The 23,970-nt window shown below is 49.9% G+C and overlaps 1 protein-coding gene across 8 annotated transcripts in view; it reads left to right on the top strand.

Annotated features, from left to right (window-relative positions):
* The window catches only part of NCKAP5L (NCK associated protein 5 like), a 34,003-nt gene extending 13,681 nt beyond the window's left edge, over window positions 1–20,322 (top strand). Inside the window, exons 1-14 of one of the 8 annotated variants that reach the window (XM_079139745.1) lie at window positions 2,401–2,711; window positions 3,300–3,518; window positions 5,992–6,051; window positions 8,179–8,307; window positions 8,933–9,001; window positions 9,089–9,127; window positions 9,877–9,996; window positions 12,491–12,604; window positions 13,539–16,153; window positions 17,723–17,885; window positions 18,153–18,234; window positions 18,533–18,841; window positions 18,919–19,058; window positions 19,418–20,322. In XM_079139745.1, coding sequence (XP_078995871.1) covers window positions 8,197–8,307; window positions 8,933–9,001; window positions 9,089–9,127; window positions 9,877–9,996; window positions 12,491–12,604; window positions 13,539–16,153; window positions 17,723–17,885; window positions 18,153–18,234; window positions 18,533–18,841; window positions 18,919–19,058; window positions 19,418–19,630 — 3,975 coding nt within the window. In that variant the 5' untranslated portion in view covers window positions 2,401–2,711; window positions 3,300–3,518; window positions 5,992–6,051; window positions 8,179–8,196 and the 3' untranslated portion in view covers window positions 19,631–20,322. Of the gene's footprint in view, window positions 1–2,400; window positions 2,712–3,192; window positions 3,519–5,991; window positions 8,308–8,932; window positions 9,002–9,088; window positions 9,128–9,876; window positions 9,997–12,490; window positions 12,605–13,538; window positions 16,154–17,722; window positions 17,886–18,152; window positions 18,235–18,532; window positions 18,842–18,918; window positions 19,059–19,417 lie in introns of those variants that run through there. The other 7 variants (XM_079139746.1, XM_079139741.1, XM_079139740.1 and 4 more) reach the window with 7 other exon arrangements.
* Window positions 20,323–23,970: the final 3,648 nt, after the last annotated feature.

Genomic DNA, 23,970 nt, shown 5'->3' with positions numbered 1-23,970 from the left:
GAGAGAGTGAAAAATAGTGTAAGCAGTGAGCATCAGGTCCTATCGCTTCCCCACTCCCATTCCCTATGGAAAGGACTGTTGACCTACAATGTTCTAATCAAGAGATCTCAGCGGTCTTCTCAAACTTTGCCATCCAATGCAATAGCCACTAGCTACATGTGGCTGTCTAAAATTTAAAGTTCAGTTCTCAGTGTAACTGGCCATATTTCAAATACACAATTGCCACCTGTAGCTAGTTGCTGCCATAGTAGACTGCCCAGACCAAGCATTTTCATCACAGTAAATTCTACCAGAAAAGTGATTCTCAAACTTTTTTGTCTGAAGACCCCAAATACACTTAAAAAATTGAAAACCCTAAAGAGCTTTCATTTATATGTGTTCTATTTATTGACATTTATATAGTATAAGTTAGAACGTAGGAGTTTTATCCAGGCATGATGGTGCACACCTGTGTGGGAAACTTAGTGAGACTTTAAATGTAGGTCAGTGTTAGAGCATATGCCTAGCTGGGATCAGCCCCTAGTAAGGAAGCGGGGGGTGCTGAAAATTTTAAACATTTATTTCATTCATTCATGTAAATATAATAATAAACCATTGCACGTTAATATATTTTATGAAAAATAATTGTTTTTCAAAACAAAAATATTGGGAAAAAATATCACTGTTCACTTCTATAAATCTCTCATGTGTGACTTAGTAGAAAGCAGCTGAATTCTCATATCTGCTTCTGTATTCAGTCTGTTATGATCTCACACAGCATAGTCTCTGGAAAATCATGAGAGAATGAGAATAATAAAAACAGACAGTATCTTAGTAGTACTCTGAAAGTAGTTTTGCAAAAAAAAAAAAAAAAAGAATAGTGTTGACCTTATGGGTAACTTGAAAGGACCTCAGGGTCCCCGAGCCACTCTTTGAGAACCACTGTACTAGAGCAGTCTGCACTTGGTAGAAGGTGTTTGTCCCTGAGAAACAGTGATTTGCCTAAAGTCACACAGCAAGAAGTACATTGCAGAATTAGGCTAAACTCAAGCCTCTGCCTTCTGGTCTGTGGCTTTTCCCTTTCCTATGACTGGGCTAGGATGGGCCTGGCCAGGACTTTGAAAGGGGGGGGGGCATGCTGCTTGGCTGCAGAACCCCTGGTGTGTGGTCCTATAAATAAACCCATTGTGTTGGAACCCCTTCTCTCTCCCCACCCCAGCAGCTGCTATTTTTGTTACTGGGTTATACTGTGGACAAGGGGCTGGGGCAGGGGGATGTTGAAATCTAGAAGCCTTTGGGGCTGTTAAAGTAACTGTCCTTCCTCCTGACCAACCTGAAAGGGCAGGGGCTGATCTGGCTGTCCATTTTGTTCCAAAGAACGATATCATGGTGGTAGCTGAGGTTCTTGGAATGCCTGTGAAGAGGAAGCTGGAGGGGGATGCTTGGGCCCTTCCCCAAGGACAGATGCCTTTCAGAAGGACTATTGTGTCTTTGGTGCCAGTTGTCAGGAGGAGGGAAGGAAATTCTTGTCTGCCCTCTCCCTGGTGAGGTGGGGAGGGGACCAGTTGAAATTCTTAAGGCTAAAAGATGTTTTGGGCCAGGGATTAAGTGGCCACTGTCAGGCCAGGAGTGCCTTATGGGAACCAGGCCTCAGTCCTTACATCCTTTCCTTTGGCAGCCCAGGGCTGGTCTTTGCTGTGGGTGAATAAGTTGCTGTTTACAAGTGGACTTGGGTGTAACACTGGGACTGATGAAAGGAATTCCAGAAAGCAGCTGGGGAGGGGAGTGGAAGGGACAGACTGGTGTTAGGGATGATTCTGAGCTTCCTCAACTCTCTCTGCCTTCCTGCAGCTGCCCATCCCTCCCCCACCCCAGCCCCTGGCTTCTCTCCCTGGAGGACTCTGGACAGAACAGCTGGGGAGTGAGGGGATCCTCCAGGGCCAAAGGGCCTTGGCTGAGGGACAGGTTGAGCTGGGATGGAGACCGGGCTTGCTGCCACCTCTCTGGCCCCTCCTCCCAGACCTGGACTCTGAGTTCAGGAAGGAGTTTTGCCTGTACCCTGATTGGAGATGGATGGGAGCTATAGACCCTTTTCTGGCAGACAGAAAGGCCAGAATGGTCCTAAAAGCTCCTGTCCACCCCTGGCTTTAAAGAAACCAGGGCTGGAGATGGGATTGTGGCTTAGTGGTAGACTGTGTGCTTAACAGGCATGAAGCCCTGGGTTCAACCTCCAGCACCACCAAAAAAGGTGGTGCGGAACCAGGGCTCTATCTAACCAAGGCCAAAGAGATAGCAGTCATCCAGACTCACTCAGCAATGTCTCCAGGTTTCCCAGAGATTCCTGAGCAGAAGTTTTCTCTTTCCTGTCTCTTGACTCTTTAAAATTGCCCCCCCACCACACCCTCTACAGGACATCCAGAGAGCACTCTGTTCTTCCTCCCTGCCCTGCCCTCCCCTCCCCTCAGCACTAAAGTCACCTCCTTCTGAATCAGGCCTTTGTGGAGGGAGGAACCTCTCGTTGGCAGTTCTGGCGCAATTCTGGCGGGAGAAGCTTCCAGTTCAAGTTAGAGTTCTCTGCCCAGCCTGGCTGTATCAAGCGTTCCAGACCCAACATCTGAATTGTGCTGTGAGACCGTGCAGAAGGATGTTTGAAACCAGGACCATCCTGAAAGGCCCAGGCCTGGGCTTTCCCAGGGTCTACATAGAGCTGAGCACAGAGGCTGTGAGTAGGAGTCATGGGTCCTGAGGGAAGAAGAGGGTGCTTGGCCCCTGAAGTGGGTACTGACACCACAGATGGAGAACCACTGAAGAACTGACTTAGAAGACTCTGAAGGGCCAAGTTCCTAGTTAGACTGTTTTGGAGATGGAGGTGGTAGTGTCTGTCTGCGTTCTGTTAGTTCTAGAGGGGTGTAAAGACACAGAAAGTTTTCTTTTAGAAATTTTTTTTTTTTTTTTTTTTTAAGAGACTGAATCAGGCTGGAAATGTCACTCGGTGGTAGAGTGCTTCTCTAGCATGAGCAAGGTCTGGGGCTCAATCCCCAGGACTACAAAAAGGTGGGGTTGGGGGATAAGAGTTTCTACTGTGTTGCCCAGGCTGGCCTTGAACTCGCAATCCTCCTTCCTCAGCCTCTAGAGTAAATGGGATTATAGGCTTATGTCACTATGCCCAGCTGTTTTGTTGTTGTTGTTGTTTTTTTTTGCTTGGCTTTTTTTTTTTTTTTTTTTTTTTTTTTTGAAATCTCAAATTCAGATCCATAGGCATATGCTCCTCCCCAGTCAGACTGACGGTTTCTTGCCCTCTGCTTGTGGCAGCCCTGCAGACAGAGAAGACTCTCCACCCTGAGTTGGCCCAGACCATCAGGTGCAAGGGCAGAAAACATTTCTCCCAAAGTGTGGGGATGAGTCACAGCCTTCCTTCAGCCAACATTTCCGGAGTCTCTACTCAGGCTTCAGCTGGGGCCTACAGAGCAGTGTATGCAGGAGAGAAATATTACCCCTGGGAGGCTTAGCAACTAGAAAGCCTACTGTAATTCACAAAGGTACTCACCCTGCCTTGCCCTGCCCTGGGATTTGTAGGGGCTCAGATTTGGATGGTGGCAGTGGTTAGCTAGTGTGGCATGCTGGGTCTCAACCCTCCTCAGTACATAAAACTATCACATACACATACACATAATCTACAGCCAGGCCATGTGCAGTGGTGTATACCTGTAATTGCAGCTACTTGGGAGTCTGAGGCAGGGGAATTGCAAGCTCAAGATCAGCCTCAGCAACTTAGGGAGACCCTGTCTAAAAAATTTAAAAAATAAAAAGAGCTGAGGGACATAGATCAGTGGTAGTGCATTTGCTTTGCCTAGCATGTGTGAGGCCCTTGGTTCAATCACTAGTACCACAAAAAAAAAAAAAAAAAAGAAGAAGAAGAAAAGAAAGAAAAATATTAACAGCGAGCCTTCACATCTAGGCCTTGCTCCTTATCTGGTTGTTTTTTTTGTTTTTTGTTTTTTGTTTTTAGGAAAAGATATTCTACCAAACTGCCTTTATCCTGTGTTTGGGTTTTGTTTTGTTTTGTTTTTGCGAAGAACACAAAACTTGGGACTTCCCCTAACTTTAGCTCTCTTCTTTTCTGGACCCTATTTGTTCCATTCCCTTGCTTTGCATTCCCAGCTTTCTCATTCTCCATAGCGCACTCAGATGCTCATGAACATACACACTTCAACTCTTCTCTTTCCTGGAAGTTGCCACTGGGAAAACAAATAGTATAGAATCAAGGGAGAAACTAGTGATCCCTGGAGCCAGGCCTATAGCAGTGGGAGCTACCCACTGGAGAGAGATGATGTCCAGAGACCAGAGTTGAGGAGTGGGTGGAAATGGTTGAATGGTAGAGGTAACCTGAGGCCTTTTTTGGTTCTAACCCTGTTTGTATGGGAGAGAGAATATTTCTTGAATTTCTGTCATTTTTTTCCCAGGCTTGTATATTTCTAAATTTATCAAGCATGATAATGTCAGAGCAAACCAAGTTATATTCAATGCATTTTTACCATATCAGAAAACAAAAGCACTTTGAATTGTTGTGGAGTATTAAAAATAAGTATTACACAGTTTTTCCTTTTCTTATTTTTTTCAGAAGTTCCCTTCTCACTATGGTATGCACATACACACTCAGAAAGACTTCTCCCTTTGCCCATTACCTCTGACCTCAAAACCTCCAACTGATTCCTTTGTAGGGTATGAGGCAGAGACAATGGAGGCTGGGCCCACCCTGGTGCTGGTGTGCTAGGGGAGACTTGGGGAGGGGCCTGAGAGGGCAAGGCAGGCTGGGTAGTATGTGAGATCTGTAGGTGCCCCTGCAGCTGAGACCTAAGGGTGAGGAGCTGGGACCCAGTGTTGCCTGTGTAGCAGCTGAGGGTAACAGCAGGCTCCACAACAACCCCAGGCTTGGTGCTGTGCATTTCAGCCCACCATAATATGAAAAGCTTCCAGTTACTGAGGTCATGCTGGCCACTCTGCTTTCATTTTATCTTCCAACCACTCTTTAGACCAAGTATCTTTACCCCCATTTTATAAGCAATGAAAGAGGTTTCTCCAGCATCAGGATTTCAGTTCAGGTCTGTCCAACTGCAAGGCTCCAGGAGTCTGTATGCCAGGGGCCCTGGGACTATATGGAGCCTGCATGTAGTTTATTCTGTGAAGTTGGCAGTATAACTTGGATGTGTACAGAGAAGCTACAGAGGAACAGGGACATCCAGGCCTGTCCAGTGTGCTGTATGCTCTAGCCATATGACTGCAGCAGTGTCTTATGCCTCCAGAGCCTGCTTCCTTTCCCAGGCTGGTGCCCTCTGCCAAGGTTGTGAGGAGAATCAGATGTCATGGTGCAAAATAGAAAAGTTCCAGCACTATGCAGCATATGAGATACTCAGTTCATCAGTTTCCTCATCTAAAAAAATACAGGCCTTGGGCTGGGGATGTAGCCCAGTGGTAGAGTACTTGCCTAGTATGCATGAGGCCATGGGTTCAAACCCCAGCACCACAATAAATAAGTAAATAAATTTTTAAAATATAGGTTTTCATGGTAGCATTTACTTCCCTTTGTGGTCATGAGGATTAAAGACAATGCATGTTTGGAAGGGCAGTAAAGCACCATGAGTGACTCTTAATCTTACCTGTTAGCTGAGTGAATCCTGGCTAAGGAACTGGGGAGCTTTGCACTGACTCTTTCCTTTGCCATGCAAGGCAAGCACTCTACCAACTGAGCTATCTCCCCAGCCCAATGAGTGCTTTTTCCATCCTGGGGTTTCATCTGGACTTCACTCAGGTCTCTGCCTAATCGTCATCCCCTCAGTTCCTAATCGTGCCCAATGTTGTATTTTGTCTGCCTCTCACAGTAATAGAGCAGAAGCTTCGTAAAGGCAGGGCTTTCGGACTTGTTCATCCCTATGCCCTGGCACGTGGCACATAGCACAGCCTAGGAAATATTTGAGAAGTGCATGACTGAGATCTCCCTCTGTTTCTCCACAGGTGAGGTGACTGTCTAGCTGCCATAGTGAGTGTGCCAGCCTAGGTGAGGGGCAGTGACAGGTAAGGGCCTTGAGCCTGTGTATGCTGGTGATGGGGACTAAAGAGGGGCACTGAAGGTGGAAGAGGTGTCCCTGCACCACACCCTGGAAGACAGGAGTGAGGTTCAGATGCCTGGAGGTGACCTGCTGAGGGCCCCCCTCTTCTCTGGTACAAAGCCTCTAGCCACTTTCATTGGAGTTTCAGTGGGACAAGAAACAGGCAATGGAGTAGTCAGTGGTAGACAAGGGTATCTACACTTTTACAACAAGAATGGCTTCCCAACTGCTGGAATCTTCAGTCTTTATGCCAAAGAAGAAAGTGAGTGCTTTCTTCTAACAGAGAAATTGAAACTCAGTTGGAAGATAAAGACTAGTCACTTAAAACTGATGATGGCAAAAGGAGGAGGATCACTTAGCACTGTGGGGTCAGAACACTGCTATATTTGTGTGGTCGGTGACATAGGAGACTTTTTCATCATTACTCTGTCTCCTACATGTCAGGTATCACATTAAGAGGAGTGTGGGTTTGGGCAGAGAAGTGAGTACAATGTCCCTGCCCTCAGGAACTGACAGCCTAGTGGGAAGACTGTTTCAGAATTAACATAGGAGCAGCACCCAGCCCAGATTTGGAGTAAGAGCCCTGAGGAAGGAACAGAGCTTCAGGAGGGGCTTGGTGTGGGAGGTCTAGCCAAGTGGGAGGGAGGGAGTGGTGTCAGGAGTCCCCAGCAGAGAGGCTGGTCTGCTGGGACCTCATTGGCAGTGCCCTCTACTCCTCCCAGGGTACTGGGTGCCTAGGGCAGCTGAAACTGGAAGAGGAAGAGTTGGAGGCAAGCAGGTATTCAGGAGGAGATGAGGCCCAGAGAGAGGGGCCTGGCTCTAGGGTCATCCAGCAAGTGAAACGAGCCAGGACTGGGTCTTCACACTAACCCCCTCCTGAAGCTCTGTTCACAGGAACCCCTGAGTCAGTCATATCGACCCTTTTGCAGGCCACATCTCAGGGTATTGTCCCATAGTGCTTTCATTTGACTCCCTCAATAGCCCTGTCAGGAAGCCCTGAGCATTTCTCAGAATTAGGAAACTGAGGATCAGTTGGTTGACCAAATGAGTGACCAAACCAAGCAAAGTTTTCAGTTCACCCAGCTTACATTGGGCAAAGCCAGCTAGAGCCTTTTGGCTACAAAGCTAGGGGTTTTGCCCATGGCCCCACTAACTTGAGCATGTACCTGCCTCAAGCAAGGGACCTCTGATCCCCTGAACAAATCCTCGTTGTCTTACCTGTTATATTAATGTATATTATTTAGGTAGTATTAGTATTACTACTACTGTTATGAATAATAGTCATGTGTTTTTAATCTTTTTATGAGACAGGGTTTCACTCAGTTGCTGAGGTTGGCCTGGAACTTGTGATCTTTCTGCTTCAGCCTCTTTTTTTGGCCAGGGAGGTGGGTACCAGGGATTGAACTCAGGGGCACTCTACCACTGAACAATATCCCAAGCCCTATTTTGTATTTTATTTAGAGACAGGGTCTATTGAGATGCTTAGCACCTCGCTTTTGCTGAGGCTGGCTTTGAACTCACAATCCTCCTGCTTCGGCCTCTTGAGCCACCAGGATTACAGGTGTGCACCACCGCGCCCAGCATGCCTTAGCCTTTTTAGTAGCTGGGATTACAGGCATGCACTGTACCCACAGCTAAGTCTTTTTTTTTTTTTTTTTTTTTTTTTTTTTTTTTTTTAAGTTTTTCAAATCACTTTTATGGACCTAATATTTTGTTTGCCAGTACTGAATGAGATTAGGTGATTGGGGGTGTTATTTTATAAATGGGAACACTGAGGCCAAAGCTTGATTGACTTGCCAGTTCCAGGCTGACACCTACAGAGAATTCAAGATTTTCAGCCCCTTGCTCAGTGTCTGTCCGACCTATGGTACCGTCAGACAGTACAGTGGTTTTTAAAACAATGCTCTATTCTTAAGATAGGAAGAGTGAGCAGAAACCTCCCAGGCTGACCGTGAGTTTGTCACAATGTCTGTGACATATAGATTACACCTATCTAAATTCTGAAAATAGGAAGAGTTTCATCTTTGTTGTCCTCCCTCACCCCTCTTCGTGCCTGAAGTAGCCTTCTAGGGCTTCTCCCACTTGTTCCCAGAGCCTGACATCAGAGGCCATGGACCAGCCAGCCAGTGATCCTGGAAACCTGAGGCCAGGAGAGGGTGGTGATGGCAGCATGGAGCCAGGCACCTGCCAGGAGCTGCTGCACCGACTGCGGGAGCTAGAGGTGTGTGTCTGGGAGCTAGTGGGAGTGGGAGTGCAAGCCAGACCCCTGAGGAGGCCGGGCTGCCTCTCCACCCCGCTGCCAGGCTAGAGCTGATTATTGCTGCAACAGAGCTTCTCCAAGACGCCCTTTTCTTGCTCTTAAAGCTCTCCAACCCAAGTGGCAGCACAGGGTGGGCTGTCCTAACCCCCAAATGTCTCTTTTCACCCCTGCTTTTATACGTCTACTGGCTCTAGGGCAGCAGATGGTCACAGGGGACATAGGAGGAAAGGGTCAGATGACTCAGGGCCCAGGAGTTGAAGTACAAGGTGTGGATCTTCAAACCAAACCCCTTGCCACATTAAGACCTCTCCTCCTTCCTCCAGCCTCCAGTGTCCACCTCCCAGGGAAATAAGTTACTTTTGGCATTACCCACTGAACTCTCCAGCCTCACTGCCTGACGATGGATTTGCAGAAACCCAGTTGTCTCACCTCTGCCCTTCTGCTACTCCTGGTTCACCTCTGCAGGCCTCCCCACCTGAACTGTAGCTTGTAGATTTCTTTCCTTCTCTTCTTTAAAAGGAATTTGCCCTGAGGAAAGCAGTCCCCAGAGCTTCCCTCGTACCCTCTTTCTTCCTCACTCCTGCAGGCAGAAAACTCTGCGCTGGCCCAGGCCAATGAGAACCAAAGGGAAACCTATGAGCGCTGCCTGGATGAGGTCTGTGGAGTCTGTTGTGGGACTGTGCTGGGTTGGGGGTGGGGAGACATGGCTTGCCTGCTAAGCCTTGGGGCTTTCTGTCCTTAGGTTGCTAACCACGTGGTGCAGGCGTTGCTGAACCAGAAGGTGAGTGACCACAAGAAATACTCCCACCCTCAAGCCCAGCTACCCGGGGGAAAGGCCCTGAATGCAGATGGGGAGGGCCTTCCCCAGGATCTCCCAACTAGCTCAGCTAAGCATTCACTAGGAACTAGAGGAGATGACCTATCCTCCTCCTCCAGTTATCCCCCTCTACCTGTTTTGGTCAGGTCCATGCTTTTCTTCCTGGTGGCAGAGGTGTAAGTAGGTAAGGCCAGGTCTCTGTACTATGGTAATTATGGTTTGGACTTGAATCCTCCCCTTACCCTGGTCACAGCTGGTTTCCCCAGTTTGTGATGGTTCTCAAAGTAATGTTGATATTGTGAGCATAAGTGGGATATTAATTTTACTCAAGTACTGTGGATCACTTCTTGACTTAAGGACCACTGTGGCTCCAAGGTCTTCTTCCATCTGAAATACACCTTTCTTTGATGTATGGTTTCTAAGAAGTAAAGAGTTGGCTCCAGGGATAGGAAAAATGGCAAGAGGATGGGATTTACCTCCCATCAGGGCGGTAACCCTTAGAAACTTACCATCCCCAAAAGAGGCTCTATTTGCATACAGGCACTTTCAGATCCCTTGTAGGAGGTTGCAGGAGAAGGACATGCCCAGCAAGTGCCCTGGGCTCCTAGGCAGGATCTGTGCCCCCTGCTGGGATGAGAAGGTCTGTGCTCATTCTGCTCTTCCTGTCCCCACCATCCTTCCCTTCACTTCCTCTGCCTCCTGGACGGGTGCAGGACCTGCGAGAGGAGTGCATCAAGCTAAAGAAGAGGGTGTTTGACCTGGAACGACAGAACCAGATGCTGAGTGCTCTGTTTCAGCAGAAACTTCAGCTCACAACAGGCTCCCTCCCCCAGGTGGGCACATGCCCTTTTTCTGCCCTCTCCTAGTCTGGTTTCTACTGCCTCCTGTCATCAGTGCTGTTTTTGCTCACAGACACACAGAAAAGCAGGCCATCATCGACCCCCTTCATACTGGGGTCTGTGGCCATCATGAAAAACCCTGCCCAGCCTGATGGTTTTACACTTTAGATGGAGTAAAAACTACTTGAGTTCCTACAAGCTTGGCTGGCCCTTGTGTCCTACTTGCTCCCCACCCAGCTGAACAGCATCCCTTCTTGCTGACAGAGAAGGTTCATACTTGCTCCTGCCTCATGTGAGGAGATGGGTGGAGGCTGCAAATGCAATTATTTCAAGCTCCCAAGAGGCCCCTTTGGCCACCGACATGGTGCTTCCTGGCCAGGGGCAGGGGTGGAGCTACACATAAGGCAGCCCAGGGCTTGTGTTGTCACAGAGCAGTCGGGAAGGGTGCTTCACTCCTGATAACTATGGGCACACTTAGTGACATACACCTGTCACTGGTGTATACACATGTTCAAAGACAGTGGCCTCTGCTGTTAGCCCTGACTCTTGCTTTCCTCAGAGCAGCAGCAGGCTCCTGGTGAATTCTGGGCCAAGATGTCCCTTAAGGTTATTCTGTCAGGAGCTCCCAAGGATATGGTTAAGACATAGTGGTTGGAAGATCTGGAGTAACTCATGACCATGATGATGTTTCTGAAGGCCCCATCTCACCCAGACATTGCAGAACTGGTTCTGCATCAGCAGTGGAGACTGTAGTTCTCCTTGCCCTATAGTCGTTCCTGCTTTGAAGGATCCATTTGGAAATCCCATGAGGTCCAACCACACCAGCCGAGTTCACCCCTTCTCAGTGACTGCTGATGACAGAGGATTGAACATCCTTAAATCATGTATTTTTTACCGAAATGAAGTCTGGGACCTCTTAGGATTTCGACCAATAGATTTACTTTCCCCAGAGATAAATGGACATAATGGAAAGAAGGAAAACCTTGGCCTCATATAAACTGGGGTTAGATCCCTAACTTAGCCACTTCTTAGCTAAGTGTGACCTTGAGCAGATTATCTAACTTTGAAAACTAGGTTTTTTTCTCTTCAAAATGGGCATGAAAATACCTATATTGCATATTGTTGTGATGATTAAATTAGATAATAGTGCTTGACCCAGCATGTAATCAATAAATGGTAGCTATTTATCATTATTAATGTGATTTCAAAGTTATGTTTGTTAGGATGAACACTTCTTTGAGCAAATGCTAATTAAGCTCTTATTGTGAGCAGTGCATTTGCCAGCACATATGGAATTGAATTGGATCGCAAGGCCTTAGGGGCTGTGGTCTGTGCAGGGTGTTCATGACCCCACGAGGTATATAGACAGCCATGCTACAAAACTGAATGCAACAGTGCTATCTGTCCAAGAGCCCACTCAGGAGGGAGACAGGCCCTCAGAGAAGGATGGGGAAGATTCCTATTGGGAATTAACATTAGACCTGTGCTTGATTGATAGGAGATTCACAATGAGTGACATGAGTGTTGGGGAGAAGGGATTTCCTGTGGGAAGAAGAGCCTGCAGGCAGGGAAGCCTAGGGAGTAGCAAGCTATTCAGCTTGGCAGGAACAAAGGATATGTGAAAGGACAGTGAGTGATAAAAGCTACAGACAAGTATCAGGGGAAGACATATCCAGGGAACCTGCAGGCCAGGCCGGGAACCCCATGGGAGTTCAGACTTGTTTCCTCAGACAGTGGCAGACACATTGAGCACACAAGTGCTTTAGGAAAAAGATAAAGAAGATGCTTTAGGCTGCCTTGTGCTGGGAGGTGGAAAGGCTACCAAATCAGGTCAAGGAGACTGATTGAAATGCCCAGCCACATCCAGGCTAAAAGTAGGAAAATTCAGACTGAACTTACTGCTGGTGGATGGCCAGAGGCAAGGCTGAGAGAGGCTACAGAGACTAGGGTTAAAGACTGTAGGGAGTGGGAGTGAGGGAAGAGTTAAAACTGACTCATAACCAGTTGAGATGACTGGGAAGAGGAAATCACATTCTCAAGGACTGAGAAAAGTGGCCCTTGATTAAATTCTACTTTTGCAATCCTCAGAATAGATGAGACTAGGTTGGGGAGGCAGAAATAATGGCTCCCTGCCATCTTTTTTTCTAAGATATCAGTCTCATTCTTGCTGGAATAACAGGTGGCTAGAACAGAAAGAGACCTCATGGTAACTCCCTTTTAAATAGGGGAGGAAGCACCCCAGAAAAATAGAGCAGTGCTGGAGATAGGTACCCTGGGTTAGACCCACTACTGCTCTCTAGACCAAAGGTACGTATCTTTCTCCCCAAAGTCCCCCCTCCCTGTCCCATGTTATCCTGAGGCAGTTAGTGGCAGCAGCAGGAACTGCACCTTGGATCAGGAAATGTCCCTGGGAGGCACACTTGGATGTGAAGGCCTGGCTTCATGAGGGGCAGACAGCATTGTGCTAACTCTCCTTTTCCCTCTGCAGATCCCACTCACTTCTCTCCAGCCACCTTCAGACCCACCAGCCACCCCCTCCCTGAGTGCCGCTGAGGGACCAACCACCTCTTTGCCTTTGGGTCGCTGTGCTGGTCACAGAGAGGTAGGAGAGGCGGGCATAGTGGTCTTGGCCTCCTGGCTAGGGGCTAGTCAGTCAATGCTCCACTGCTGGTTCCTAACAAGATGCAGGGGGGCGCTGTTTCTCATGCACAGACTCTCGTCCATGCTGGAAGTATGAGCCTTCAGCCGTCGGCCATATAACCAAGAAAACCAGATTCCCACCCCCACCCCTGGTCTGTGAGCAAATGCATTAGTAATGCGGTGAGAGTCATAGTTAACACTTATGGAACTCATTCCATGCCAGGCACTGTGCAGGGCACCTTGGGGCTCTTTTATCTTATTTTATGAGTTTAAACATAATTACCATCTCATTTTACAGATGACACCATGAAGCTCATAGGTCAAATAGCTTGCTGAAGGTCATGTTGCTAGGTAGAACTGGGACTTGAACCCTCACAGTCTGACTCCAGAGAGGATGTAGTTAACCACTGTTCCAGACTCAAGAAGGAGCAGGATAGCAACAGGGAAGGTTTGCATGGAGTTATTCCCAAGCCACTTCTTTTGGGGATCAGGCCAGCATTTGGGCTGGATAGAGAAAGCCTGGGTTTGCCTACAGTGACTTAGGTCTTAGCCACATCATACCCACTTCTTGAGTCCCCATTCATTCTGGAACATGAAAAATGGACAGGCCTCCCTCCTGAGACAAGCATAAATGTCAGTTATAGCTGGGATAGGAGGCTGGGATAATTAAGAAGGGGATGCAGGGTGCCCACTCTACCAGAAGTGTGCCAGATACAAGTTGGGGTAGCCAGATCTCAGCATCCCTTGAGCCATCATACCCCAAAAGCTATGAATTCCTTTTGGGATCACAGACACACAACCAGGTCAACCCTATTCCTGGCATATTTTCATGCCCAACTTAGGGCCTGAACCTAGACTGAATGCCCACTATATAAGTCTTCTCACTTCCTTCTCAGGTGTGTTGGGAGCAGCAGCTGCGACCAGGAGGCCCAGGCCCCCCAGCCACCCCACCACCAGCACTAGATGCCCTATCCCCATTCCTTCGGAAGAAAGCCCAGATTTTGGAGGTGCTTCGAGCTCTGGAAGAGACTGATCCCTTGCTTCTGTGCTCACCTGCTACCCCCTGGCGGCCTTCAGGCCAGGGTCCTGGCTCCCCAGAGCCCATCAATGGAGAGCTGTGTGGCCCACCGCAACCTGAACCTTCACCCTGGGCCCCCTACCTGCTACTTGGACCTGGTAACCTAGGAGGTCTGCTGCACTGGGAGCGCCTCTTGGGGGGCCCAGGGGAGGAAGAGGGTATCAGGCAGCCTTGGAGCCCTAACAGGGCCCCACCACAAGCCCAGAGCACTAGCTCTGGTGCACACTGTGCCCCAGGCAGTAGCTCCTCCTCCTCTTCTGATGAGGCAGGTGACCCCAATGAGGCACCTAGTCCTGACACCCTGCTGGGTGCCTTAGCCCGCAAGCAGTTGAACCTGGGCCAGCTCCTTGAGGACACAGAGACTTATCTGCAGGCCTTCCTGGCTGGGGCTACAGGCCCACTCAATGGGGACCACCCAGGTCCTGGGCAGCCATCGTCCCCAGACCAGGGGCCTCAGCAGCTGTCCAAGTCCAAAGGCCTCTCTAAGTCAGCTTGGGGTGGGGGTACCCCAGAGGCCCACAGGCTGGGCTTTGGTGCTACCTCAGAGGGCCAGGGGCCTCTCCCCTTCCTCAGTATGTTCATGGGTGCTGGGGATGCCCCACTGGGTTTGCGGCCTGGCCAACCCCACTCCTCATCTCAGGTGAAAAGCAAGCTCCAAATTGGGCCCCCTTCTGGAGAAGCCCAAGGACCCCTTCTGCCCTCTCCTGCCAGAGGCCTCAAATTTCTCAAGCTGCCTTCAGCTTCAGAGAAGGTTCCCAGCCCAGGAGGCCCCCAGCTCAGCCCCCAACTACCCCGGAACTCCCGAATCCCCTGTCGCAACAGTGGCTCAGATGGCAGCCCGTCCCCACTGCTGGCCCGCAGAGGTCTGGCTGGAGAACTATCTCCAGAGGGGGCACAGGGCTTGCCCACCAGTCCTTCACCCTGCTCCACAGTTCCAGACTCTGCACAGCTCAGACCCCCCCAGTCAGCCTTGTCTACCACACTATCCCCAGGACCAGTGGTCTCTCCCTGCTATGAAAACATCCTCGACCTTTCCCGGGGCACCTTTCGGGGGCCTTCCCCAGAGCCACCTCCATCCCCACTGCAGGTGCCCACCTATCCACAATTGACTCTAGAGGTACCACAGGCTCCTGAGGTACTCAGAAGCCCTGGAGTGCCCCCCAGCCCTTGCCTCCCAGAATCCTGCCCCTATGGGAGCCCCCAGGAGAAGAGTTTGGACAAGGCAGGCTCGGAGTCTCCCCATCCCAACCGCAGGACCCCGGGCAGCTCGTCCAAGAAGCCCAGCCAGGGGTCAGGGCGGCGACCTGGGGATACCAGCTACACACCTCTGCGGGACAGATTGGCAGCACTGGGAAAACTGAAAACAGGCTCTGAGGGGCCCCTGGGCATAGAGAAAAATGGGGTGCCTGCCAGGCCTAGCACCGAGAAGGCCCGAGGACCAGGGAGGTCAGGGGAGAGTACTGGAGATATGGTGCCCACCTCTACTAGACCCCTTGAGCAGCCAGAAGCAAAGGTAGTCCTGCGGGGGGCAGTGGCCTTAGGCACTAGCAGCCTGAAGCAGCAGGAACCTGGACTTGGACTTGGCGATCCTGGGGCCCGTGTCTACTCATCCCATTCCATGGGGGCCCGGGTTGACTTGGAGCCTGTCTCACCAAGGAGCTGCCTCACCAAAGTGGAACTGGCCAAGAGCCGGCTGGCAGGGGCCCTGTGCCCCCAGGTGCCTCGCACCCCTGCAAAAGTGCCAACCTCGGCCCCCAGCCTGGGCAAGCCCAACAAGAGCCCTCATAGCAGCCCTACAAAACTACCCTCCAAGTCACCTACCAAGGTGGTGCCACGACCTGGGGCCCCCCCAGTCACCAAGGAGCCATCCAAGCCTGAAAAGGGGAAGGGACCTCCTTGGACAGACTGTGGTAGCACTACAGGCCAGCCTACATCCCCTGTGCCTGGCCCCTCTGACCCAAGCCAGGGCCCTGAGGGGCCAGCCCCACACTCAGCCATTGAGGAGAAGGTGATGAAGGGCATTGAGGAGAATGTGCTGCGACTCCAGGGCCAGGAACGAGCACCAGGCTCTGAGGCCAAGCACCGCAACACCAGCAGCATTGCCAACTGGTTCGGCCTTAAGAAGAGCAAGCTGCCAGCACTGAACCGCCGAACAGAGGCCACCAAAAGCAAGGAAGGGGCTAGTGGGGGCTCCCCACTCCGGAAGGAGGTCAAGATGGAAGCCCGCAAGCTGGAGGCTGAGAGCCTCAACATCTCCAAGCTGATGGCGAAGGCAGAAGACCTCCGGCGGGCCCTGGAAGAAGAGAAGGCCTACCTGAGCAGCAGGGCCCGCCCACGGCCTGGGGGCCCAACCACAGCACCCAGCCCTGGTCTAGGGCAGGTGGCTGGTATGTACCAGGGTGCCGACACCTTCATGCAACAGCTGCTCAACAGGTGAGGACCTGGGATCAGTTGGCAGATTCTCAGCAGGCACACCTGATTCTGGACCTAAGACTGCCCTTCCGGCAACTTGGGCTTCCCAGAGGTCAAAAGGGATAGGACACTGCTAGGAAATCTGGGGGTTAGTGACCTGACCTAGAGGACTCAAATCAGAAGTCGGGCTTATACCCCTTATTCCCCTCCTTACTGGCTGACTGTCATCCAGATTTGCTGAGACCAGTTTTAATTTGAGAGGAGTTAACAGTCTTGGTTTTTTTTTTTTTTTGTTTTGTTTGTTTTGTTTTTTTTGGTACCAGGGATTGAACCCAAGGGTGCTTAACCACTGAGCCACATTCTCCATCCCCTATTTTTATGTTTTATTTAAAGAGAGGGTCTTACTGAGCTTCTTAGGGCCTCACTAAGTTGCTGAGGCTGGCTTTGAACTCCCAATCCTCATGCCTCCACCTCCTAAGCCACTGGTATTACAGGTGTGCACCACTACACCCAGCAAATTACCAGTGCTGTTTTTCAGGATTATCTTGTGTCAGATAAGCTGGCCTAAGGTGCCTGCATATGGGAGTCAAATGAATGCTAGAGCCTAACTGAGGCTAATAAAAGTCTTCCTCCAGCAACAAGGAAGGTCTCTGTCCCATTTTACACTTTGACACCTGCCACTAGGGGGATCTGTGGTTTAGAAAACAAACCCACTCATCTTGGGATTGCACTTTCTGTGCTGATAAAACAGAAAGTCTGAAGGAACTGGGCCTCGATAGTATGAGGTTTGGGTGGCAGGTGTGCTCAGAAGTTCAGGGGGAGCAGGCAGGATGTTGTGCATGGACCAGGATGTGACCTGATCTGCCAATATAACAGAGCACATTGATCCTGGGTAGCTTTGGAGGAGGTGTTTCACCTTCCCTCCCTCTACTATTCCCTGGGTTCCCCCCCACCTTCCAGGGTCCCTACCTGTTGCCAGTGTCAGGAGAGGTTGGTGGGAACAACCATCCCTGATATGTCCCCTTCCCCCAGATGTTTGCCAGCAGGTGCCTTACCAAGCCCAGCACCTGGAAAATGAAAGGCTGGTATATTAGTCCATTTTTCATTACTGTAATGAAATATCCAAAGCAGGCTACTTTATAAAGAAGAGGTTTCTTTTTGCTCAGAGTTTAGGAGGTGCAAGATCTAGGAGCTGAATCTGGTGATGGCCTTCCTGCTGGCAGAGTCCTGAGGTGGCATGGAATGTCACATGGCAAGAGAGTGAATATGTGTATGCGTGCCTCTGCTGTTCTCTCTCAGAAGTCCACCAGTGTTCAACCACACAGTCCCCACCCTAGTGACCATACCTAATCCTGATTTCTCTCTCTCTCTCTCTCTCACACACACACACACACACACACACACACACACACACACCTGCAAAGGTTCTGCCTCTAAACACTGCAGATTAAGTTTCCACTTTCATTCCCTCGCAATGAGGTATTAAGCCTTGGGGAACACTCAAGTTATATCCAAACCATAGAGGCTGGTGTAGTCTTCTGAGTACTGACCTTACTCACCTTCTTCACCTCCCTCTCCTGTTACCCCTAGGGTGGATGGCAAGGAGCTGCCACCTAAGAGTTGGCGGGAGCCCAAAGCTGAATATGGGGATTTCCAACCAGTGTCCTCTGACCCCAAGAACCCCTGGCCAGCTTGTGGGCCCCGAAATGGCCTGGTGGGCCCACTTCAGGGCTGTGGGAAACCTCCTGGAAAGGTAAGTTCTTGGGGTCGGACTGGGTAGGAGGACTGACTCTGGAGGTTTCCCTTCGCTTGATCCTGGGAGCTGCTGGATGCACTTGTGGTCTGTAAGGGGAACTGAGGAGAGGAGAGGGGGTTCCAGAGGGCCTGCAACAAGAGCCATCCTCCAAGGCCCTAATGCCCCTACTCCTCTGCTCCTGTACTCACATTCTTACTCCCAGAGGCACAGTAGGGTTTGGAGGAGGGATGGGAATGAACATCCAGGTCTTCTGTACCCACACAGCTGAGCAGTGAGCCAGGGAAGCGGGAAGAGATGCCCTCAGAAGACAGCCTGGCCGAGCCAGTGCCCAGCTCACACTTCACAGGTTGGTGGGACCGGGGCTGAGGTACATGGCAGGTACAGGCTCCAAGTGCCATCTTGGGGACAAACACCGAGTGAACTCTGGGTCTGCACAGAAGTGAAACCCCTCTTTACCATCAAGGGTACCCACTCTGAGGCCAGAAGCCATGAGGGTGGGAAGGCAGTTTCTGTAGGATGAGCATGTTGGGCCAGGAGGGCCCTGAGAGTTGGAGTGGACCCTGGACTAGAGTGGGAAGCTAGAGGAAGGAGGCAGAGGGGCACAGCCTCCACCTCACATCCTCCATGTGCCCTCTCTTCCCCAGCCTGTGGCTCCTTGACACGAACCTTGGACAGTGGCATTGGGACCTTCCCACCCCCAGACCATGGCAACAGTGGGACCCCCAGCAAGAATCTTCCCAAGACCAAACCACCACGGCTGGAACCTCCACCAGGAGTACCCCCAGCTCGGCCCCCAGCCCTTACCAAAGTCCCCCGCCGTGCCCATACGTTAGAGCGGGAGGTGCCGGGCATAGAGGAGCTGCTAGTGAGTGGGCGGCACCCCAGCATGCCAGCCTTTCCTGCACTGCTCACTGCTACTCCAGGCCTTCGGAGTCGCCAGACCTGTCCTGATGGTGAGTGTCCTGGTGGGTGAATGGAACATCCCCAGGAACTAGACAGCTCCACCCACCTTCCTCTTGTTCTTGCACAGATCCCTGTGAAGACCCAGGCCCTCCTCCTATGCAGCTGGCCAAGAACTGGACCTTCCCCAATACCAGGGCAGCTGGCAGCTCCTCTGACCCATTTCTGTGCCCACCCCGACAACTGGAAGGGCTGCCCAGGACCCCCATGGTGAGAGTTGAAGGGGAATGAGAAGAGGACTAGGGGATAGGCAGGAATGATATGAGGCCACAGTAGTACAGCACGTGTCCTGCATATCCCAGGAGACCCAGCACTGCCCAGGAGGAGGGTGGAGGGAGCACCCCTTTGATGCCCCTCTGGGAACCCACCCACCCCTCTTGGGGAAAGGATTCCTATTCCCTGGAGCTTGGTAGGTCTGTGAATAGTTGTACCTGCAGCCCACTAACTCTCAAGTGTGGACCCATAGTAGCACCTCCCACCAGGTGGGCAGAATGTCCCTCAGCCCAGTGCCTCACAAGCTGGGCCAAGAGGTAGGGAGGAAAGTTCTCCAAATAGTCCCTCCTTTCCAGGCCCTGCCTGTGGACCGGAAGCGGAACCTGGAGCCCAGCCGCCCAGCCTCTACACCTCAGGGCCCGGCATTTGGGGGCAGTCGCACCCCAAGCACTTCGGACATGGGTGAGGAAGGCAGAGTGGCCAGTGGGGGTGCTCCAGGGCTGGAGACCTCAGAGTCCCTCAGTGACTCGCTCTATGACTCACTCTCCTCCTGCGGGAGTCAGGGCTGAGGGGCTGCACCCACCACAGCCCCTTCTGGATCTGGGGACCATGGACTGGACCCACTCTCTTCATACCCCATGCCTCAGAGCCAGTGGGGCCCTGTCTGAAGGGACCAAAGAGGCAGGTGGATAAAAACATGACAGAGGTCCCTGGCACGCCCCACTGCCCACCGCTGCTGTGGAGGAGATGGCCATGCTCAGCTCAGGGAGAGACCGCACCCTTGGTTCCTTCACTCACCCAGAATAAGGCTTTTCCTCTAAGGGACTGGGGGTTCAAAGACACTGCCTCAGCTCCCTCAGCTGCTGCTTCAGGCTGAGCCATCTTGTGGTGCTGGGCTTTCTGCCCATCAGCTGTGCCATCTCTGCCCAACCTGGCTGCTCTCCTGTCCCAAAGCCTCCATGGGGCCATTCTGGAGGCCCCTGCTGGTGGAGTTTGGGGTAAGAGGACACATTGCCTTCTCTCTCTGCCCTGGTCCTCCCTGCTGTCTGAATGGTGCTGCCCTCCCTTGCCCCATGTCTTTGGGGTCTGTTTGTCTGTCTTTGTTTTGTTTCGTTTTTTTTATTAAGGCGCCTGGCCCAGTTCCTATCCCCCAACCCGCACTATGGTTAATTTATCTGTTGTTAAAAACATGGCTGCTCTGCTTCCAGCCTCTGCTTCTGCCGTATCCCTAATAAAACATGGAGGCCCCTTCCCACCCTGACTTGGCTGTCATATGGAGGACTCAGGGTGGACAAGTGGAATCACCCTAGGAGGTTGGGGAAATGGGACTTGCTTAAACCTGGAACAGTATGTTGTGGGCTTCGGGAGATTCCCCTGGGCCAGGGCTGGGTGGGGCATAAGTCTGAGCAGCCCCTTGGGGAGGGAGGGAGGGAGGGTGTTATGGGCATGCACTCAAAGTGGGCCAATTTGGAACCTCAGGTGTTGGAGGGTAAACTGTAGCCTCCTATTGCCATGAAATTAAGCAAGGCACAACTGAGTCTTAAATCACTGCCACCTTCTAATCTCATATTTAAGGAGAGAGGATCTGGAAAAGACCCAATTTCTGTCTCAGATTTCAACCAGAAGTTCCCCCAATTCTGCTACTCTCAATTTCGGAAGGGGAGGCCAGAAATGAGGCTGAAGGGAAGGGTCCTGGTTTCCAGGAGCTCTCCCGAATTCTGTGTGGATTTCCTTTTGGGCCAGAAATTGGGTGAGGACCTGTAAGTAAGCCAAGGGCAGATAGCCCATCTGGCATTGCCAGCTATTGAGAAAGGTCTCCTCCCTATCAGGTTCAAGGGCAGCATGACTTGTCACCTCCCCATGACTTATACCTCTGAAAGCCACCAGGACAACATGTGTGCTTGAAACCTTGGGTCTTATGGTTGGGACTCTGGACAGTGTGTGAGAGGTGGGGTCCCTTAGTAGACACATGGTCATAGTGTCCCACTGTGTTAGCACCATGGGCTGGAGTCAGAAGTGACTGGATGAGGTAACACTGGGACCATTCAAACCTCAGTAGTAACTGGGCACAGTAGCTACTCGGAGACTGAGACTGGAGGATCACAAGTTCAAAGCCAGGCTCAACAACTTATCAAAACCCTGTCTCAAAAAAATAAAAATGTAGCTCAGTGGTTAAATGCCCCTAGGCTTAATCCCTGGTATCACAAAAAAAAAAATTATACCACTAAATACCAGTCTTAAACTCTGACAAGACCAAAGAAAGCTGAGCATGGGGAAGGTGACAGTCCCGTCAGCCAGACCTCCTTAGTGTTGTGCTTTTCTTACCACCTCCTGCATCTGGCATCTCCCATTCCTGTTTTCCTTAATGTCATCATTGAAGAAATCAGCTCTTAGAAAACAGCCGAAAACCAATGTCTTGGTTTTACTTAAAGTCAGAATCCCATTCTCTTACCCACTTCTACTTCCAGGTACCTCTCCCACCACCCCTTCATTCTTATGGTTTAATTGTAGTATTATCTAGCTGCATGTTGCGGGGGGGTGGGGGTGCACACCTATAATCCCAGCAATTTGGGAGGCCGAGGCAAGAGGATCCCAAGCTCAAGGCAACCTGGACAATTTGGCAAGACCTTGTCTCAAAAACAAAAAGTTGGGGATGTAGCTCGGTGGAAGAGTATCCCTGGGTTCAGTTCCCAGTACAACCTCTGTCTCCCTGCAACACACACACACAAAACCAATCTGCAAATCTCTGCCTCTTCTTAAGTGAGCTCAAAGCAGTCTGCATCCTAATTTTTTATTTCTTGGTTTTTGAAAATTTTCCCCTGCTTGAACCTAATGAATTACCTCATTTCCTAGTTAAAACTGAATTGTTTGCCTATAGGGTATTTCTCCAATTTCCTTTCTGGGAAGAAGTTTGGCCTGGTGGGCTTGATTCTTGGCTCTGCCTCTTCCAAGCTGAGAGCAAAGGATCCGTCCACATTCTTCCTACTGGGGTCTGATGGTCTGCTGCTGGGCTCTGTTCTGTAGTGTTTGCAAATGCAAGGTGTCACCTTGGGACAGTATGAACCGATTGGGGTAATGTCCTTTGTCAGGCACTAGGGCAAGATACACCTGGTGCCTGTAAGGCACCTACCAGCTATCTCCTATGAGCTGCTTACCAGCTGCTCTGCCTAACTCCCCGCCCTTGCCAGGTGCCACAGAGGGTGCTGGTCCTAGTGGAGTCATTGCTCAGCCCACATGACTCTATGCTCTCCACACAGACTAGTGTTCTGTCTGAAATAATTGTGTAGAGGAGGACTTGCAAGTGACTTTTAAAGACACTTTAGGGCTGGGTGTGGTGGCACACACCTGTAATTCCAGCCATTCAGGAGGCTGAGGCAGAAAGTCACAAGTTCAAAGCCAGCCTCAGGAACTTAGCGAGACCCTGTCTCAAAAAAAAAAAAAAAAAAAAAAAAAAAAAACTCTAGGGAATCCAATTTCTTCTTGCACTTCAGGGTTCCGCTATTGGGCACAGTGGCACATGCCTGTAATCCCAGTGATTCCAGAGGCTAAAGCAGGAGGACTGCAAATTTTCAGCAACATAGCAAGACCCTTTCTCAAAATAAAAACTAAACGACTGAGTGGTAGAGCACTTGCCTACCATGTGTGAGGCAATGTGTTCAAATCTTGGCACCACATATAAATAATGAACAAAATAAAGGTCTGTCAACATCAAAAAATATTTTTAAAAAATAAAAATAAAAACTCAAAAGGGCTGGGGATGTATGTAGCCCAGTGGTAGAATGCTCAATCCCCAGTACCACAAAACACACACACACATCCCAATGGGCAAATGTTTGCTTTAACCATTGTATAAGACCTTTTCTGCTGGGCTTCCCAAACGAAGCCAAAACTGCCATATACCTGCCCATCCCACAAAAGGTTTCAAGGCATCTGCACAAGATGAAGAAGATGTAGGTTCCACTCCACTGGGCACTTTGCCTTTTGAAGGAAATGACTTTAAAAATGTTAACCGAGGTTTTCTCTAGGTTGCCAATGGTTTTATTTTATTTTTTTTACCCTTTTCTAGATTTTCTACAAATAGTTTGTTTTGTTTTCTTTATCAAAAAAGGACTTAAAAAAGAATCACACTCCACATCAAACTCCAGATGTGTACTCCTGATTTGTCATCCTGAATTCATTCAAGCATAAAAATCATTTTTTTTAAAACCACATGAATTTGAAGTAAATATAGGAGCATTTCTATGATCCAGGGGTATGGAAGAACTTTTTTAAAAACTTTAAAGAATTATTAGATGTACAAATTTTAAAAGTACATGTTTGTCCCAGGCATGGTGGGGCATGCTTGTAATCCCAGTGACTCAGAAGACCGAGGCAGGAGGATCACAAGTTCAAGGACAGCTGGAGCACCTTCAGGTGATCCTGTCTCAAAAAAAAAAAAAAAAAAAAAAAAAACAAGACTCTCTCTCACTCCCCTGACCAACCTGAGTTAGTTGGTAATCTTTTCAGATGTTTTTAAAAAATGCACAAACACAGCATATTTATGTTTATCTTTTATTAACAAGGACATTATAGTTAATTGATCTGATGCTTCCCTTTAGTGTTTAATATTTTGGTGGTCCTTCCAAAGTCCATGAATCTCCGTTATCATGCATGGTACTCCATTCCATTGCATGGCACACTGTATTTGTTTTGCTGTAACATGCTGCAGTGAAACACATGTACTTTTGTATTTGCATAAGATTAATTCCTATAAATAGAATACCTGGGTCATAGAGTATGCTTAATTTATTTTTTATAGAAATAAATAAATTGCATTCCCATCAACAACGTAAGTGGAATTACCTCCCCATATTTTCCACCCATTGAGCATTATCAAACTTTTTATTCTTAGCCAACTTAGTAGGAGTAA

The sequence above is a fragment of the Sciurus vulgaris genome, assembly GCF_902686455.1.
Source record: "Sciurus vulgaris genome assembly, chromosome: 5".
Taxonomy (NCBI): Eukaryota; Metazoa; Chordata; class Mammalia; order Rodentia; family Sciuridae; genus Sciurus; species Sciurus vulgaris.
Note: the sequence above shows the minus strand (reverse complement) of the source record. Positions and strands in the feature narration are given on the sequence as shown.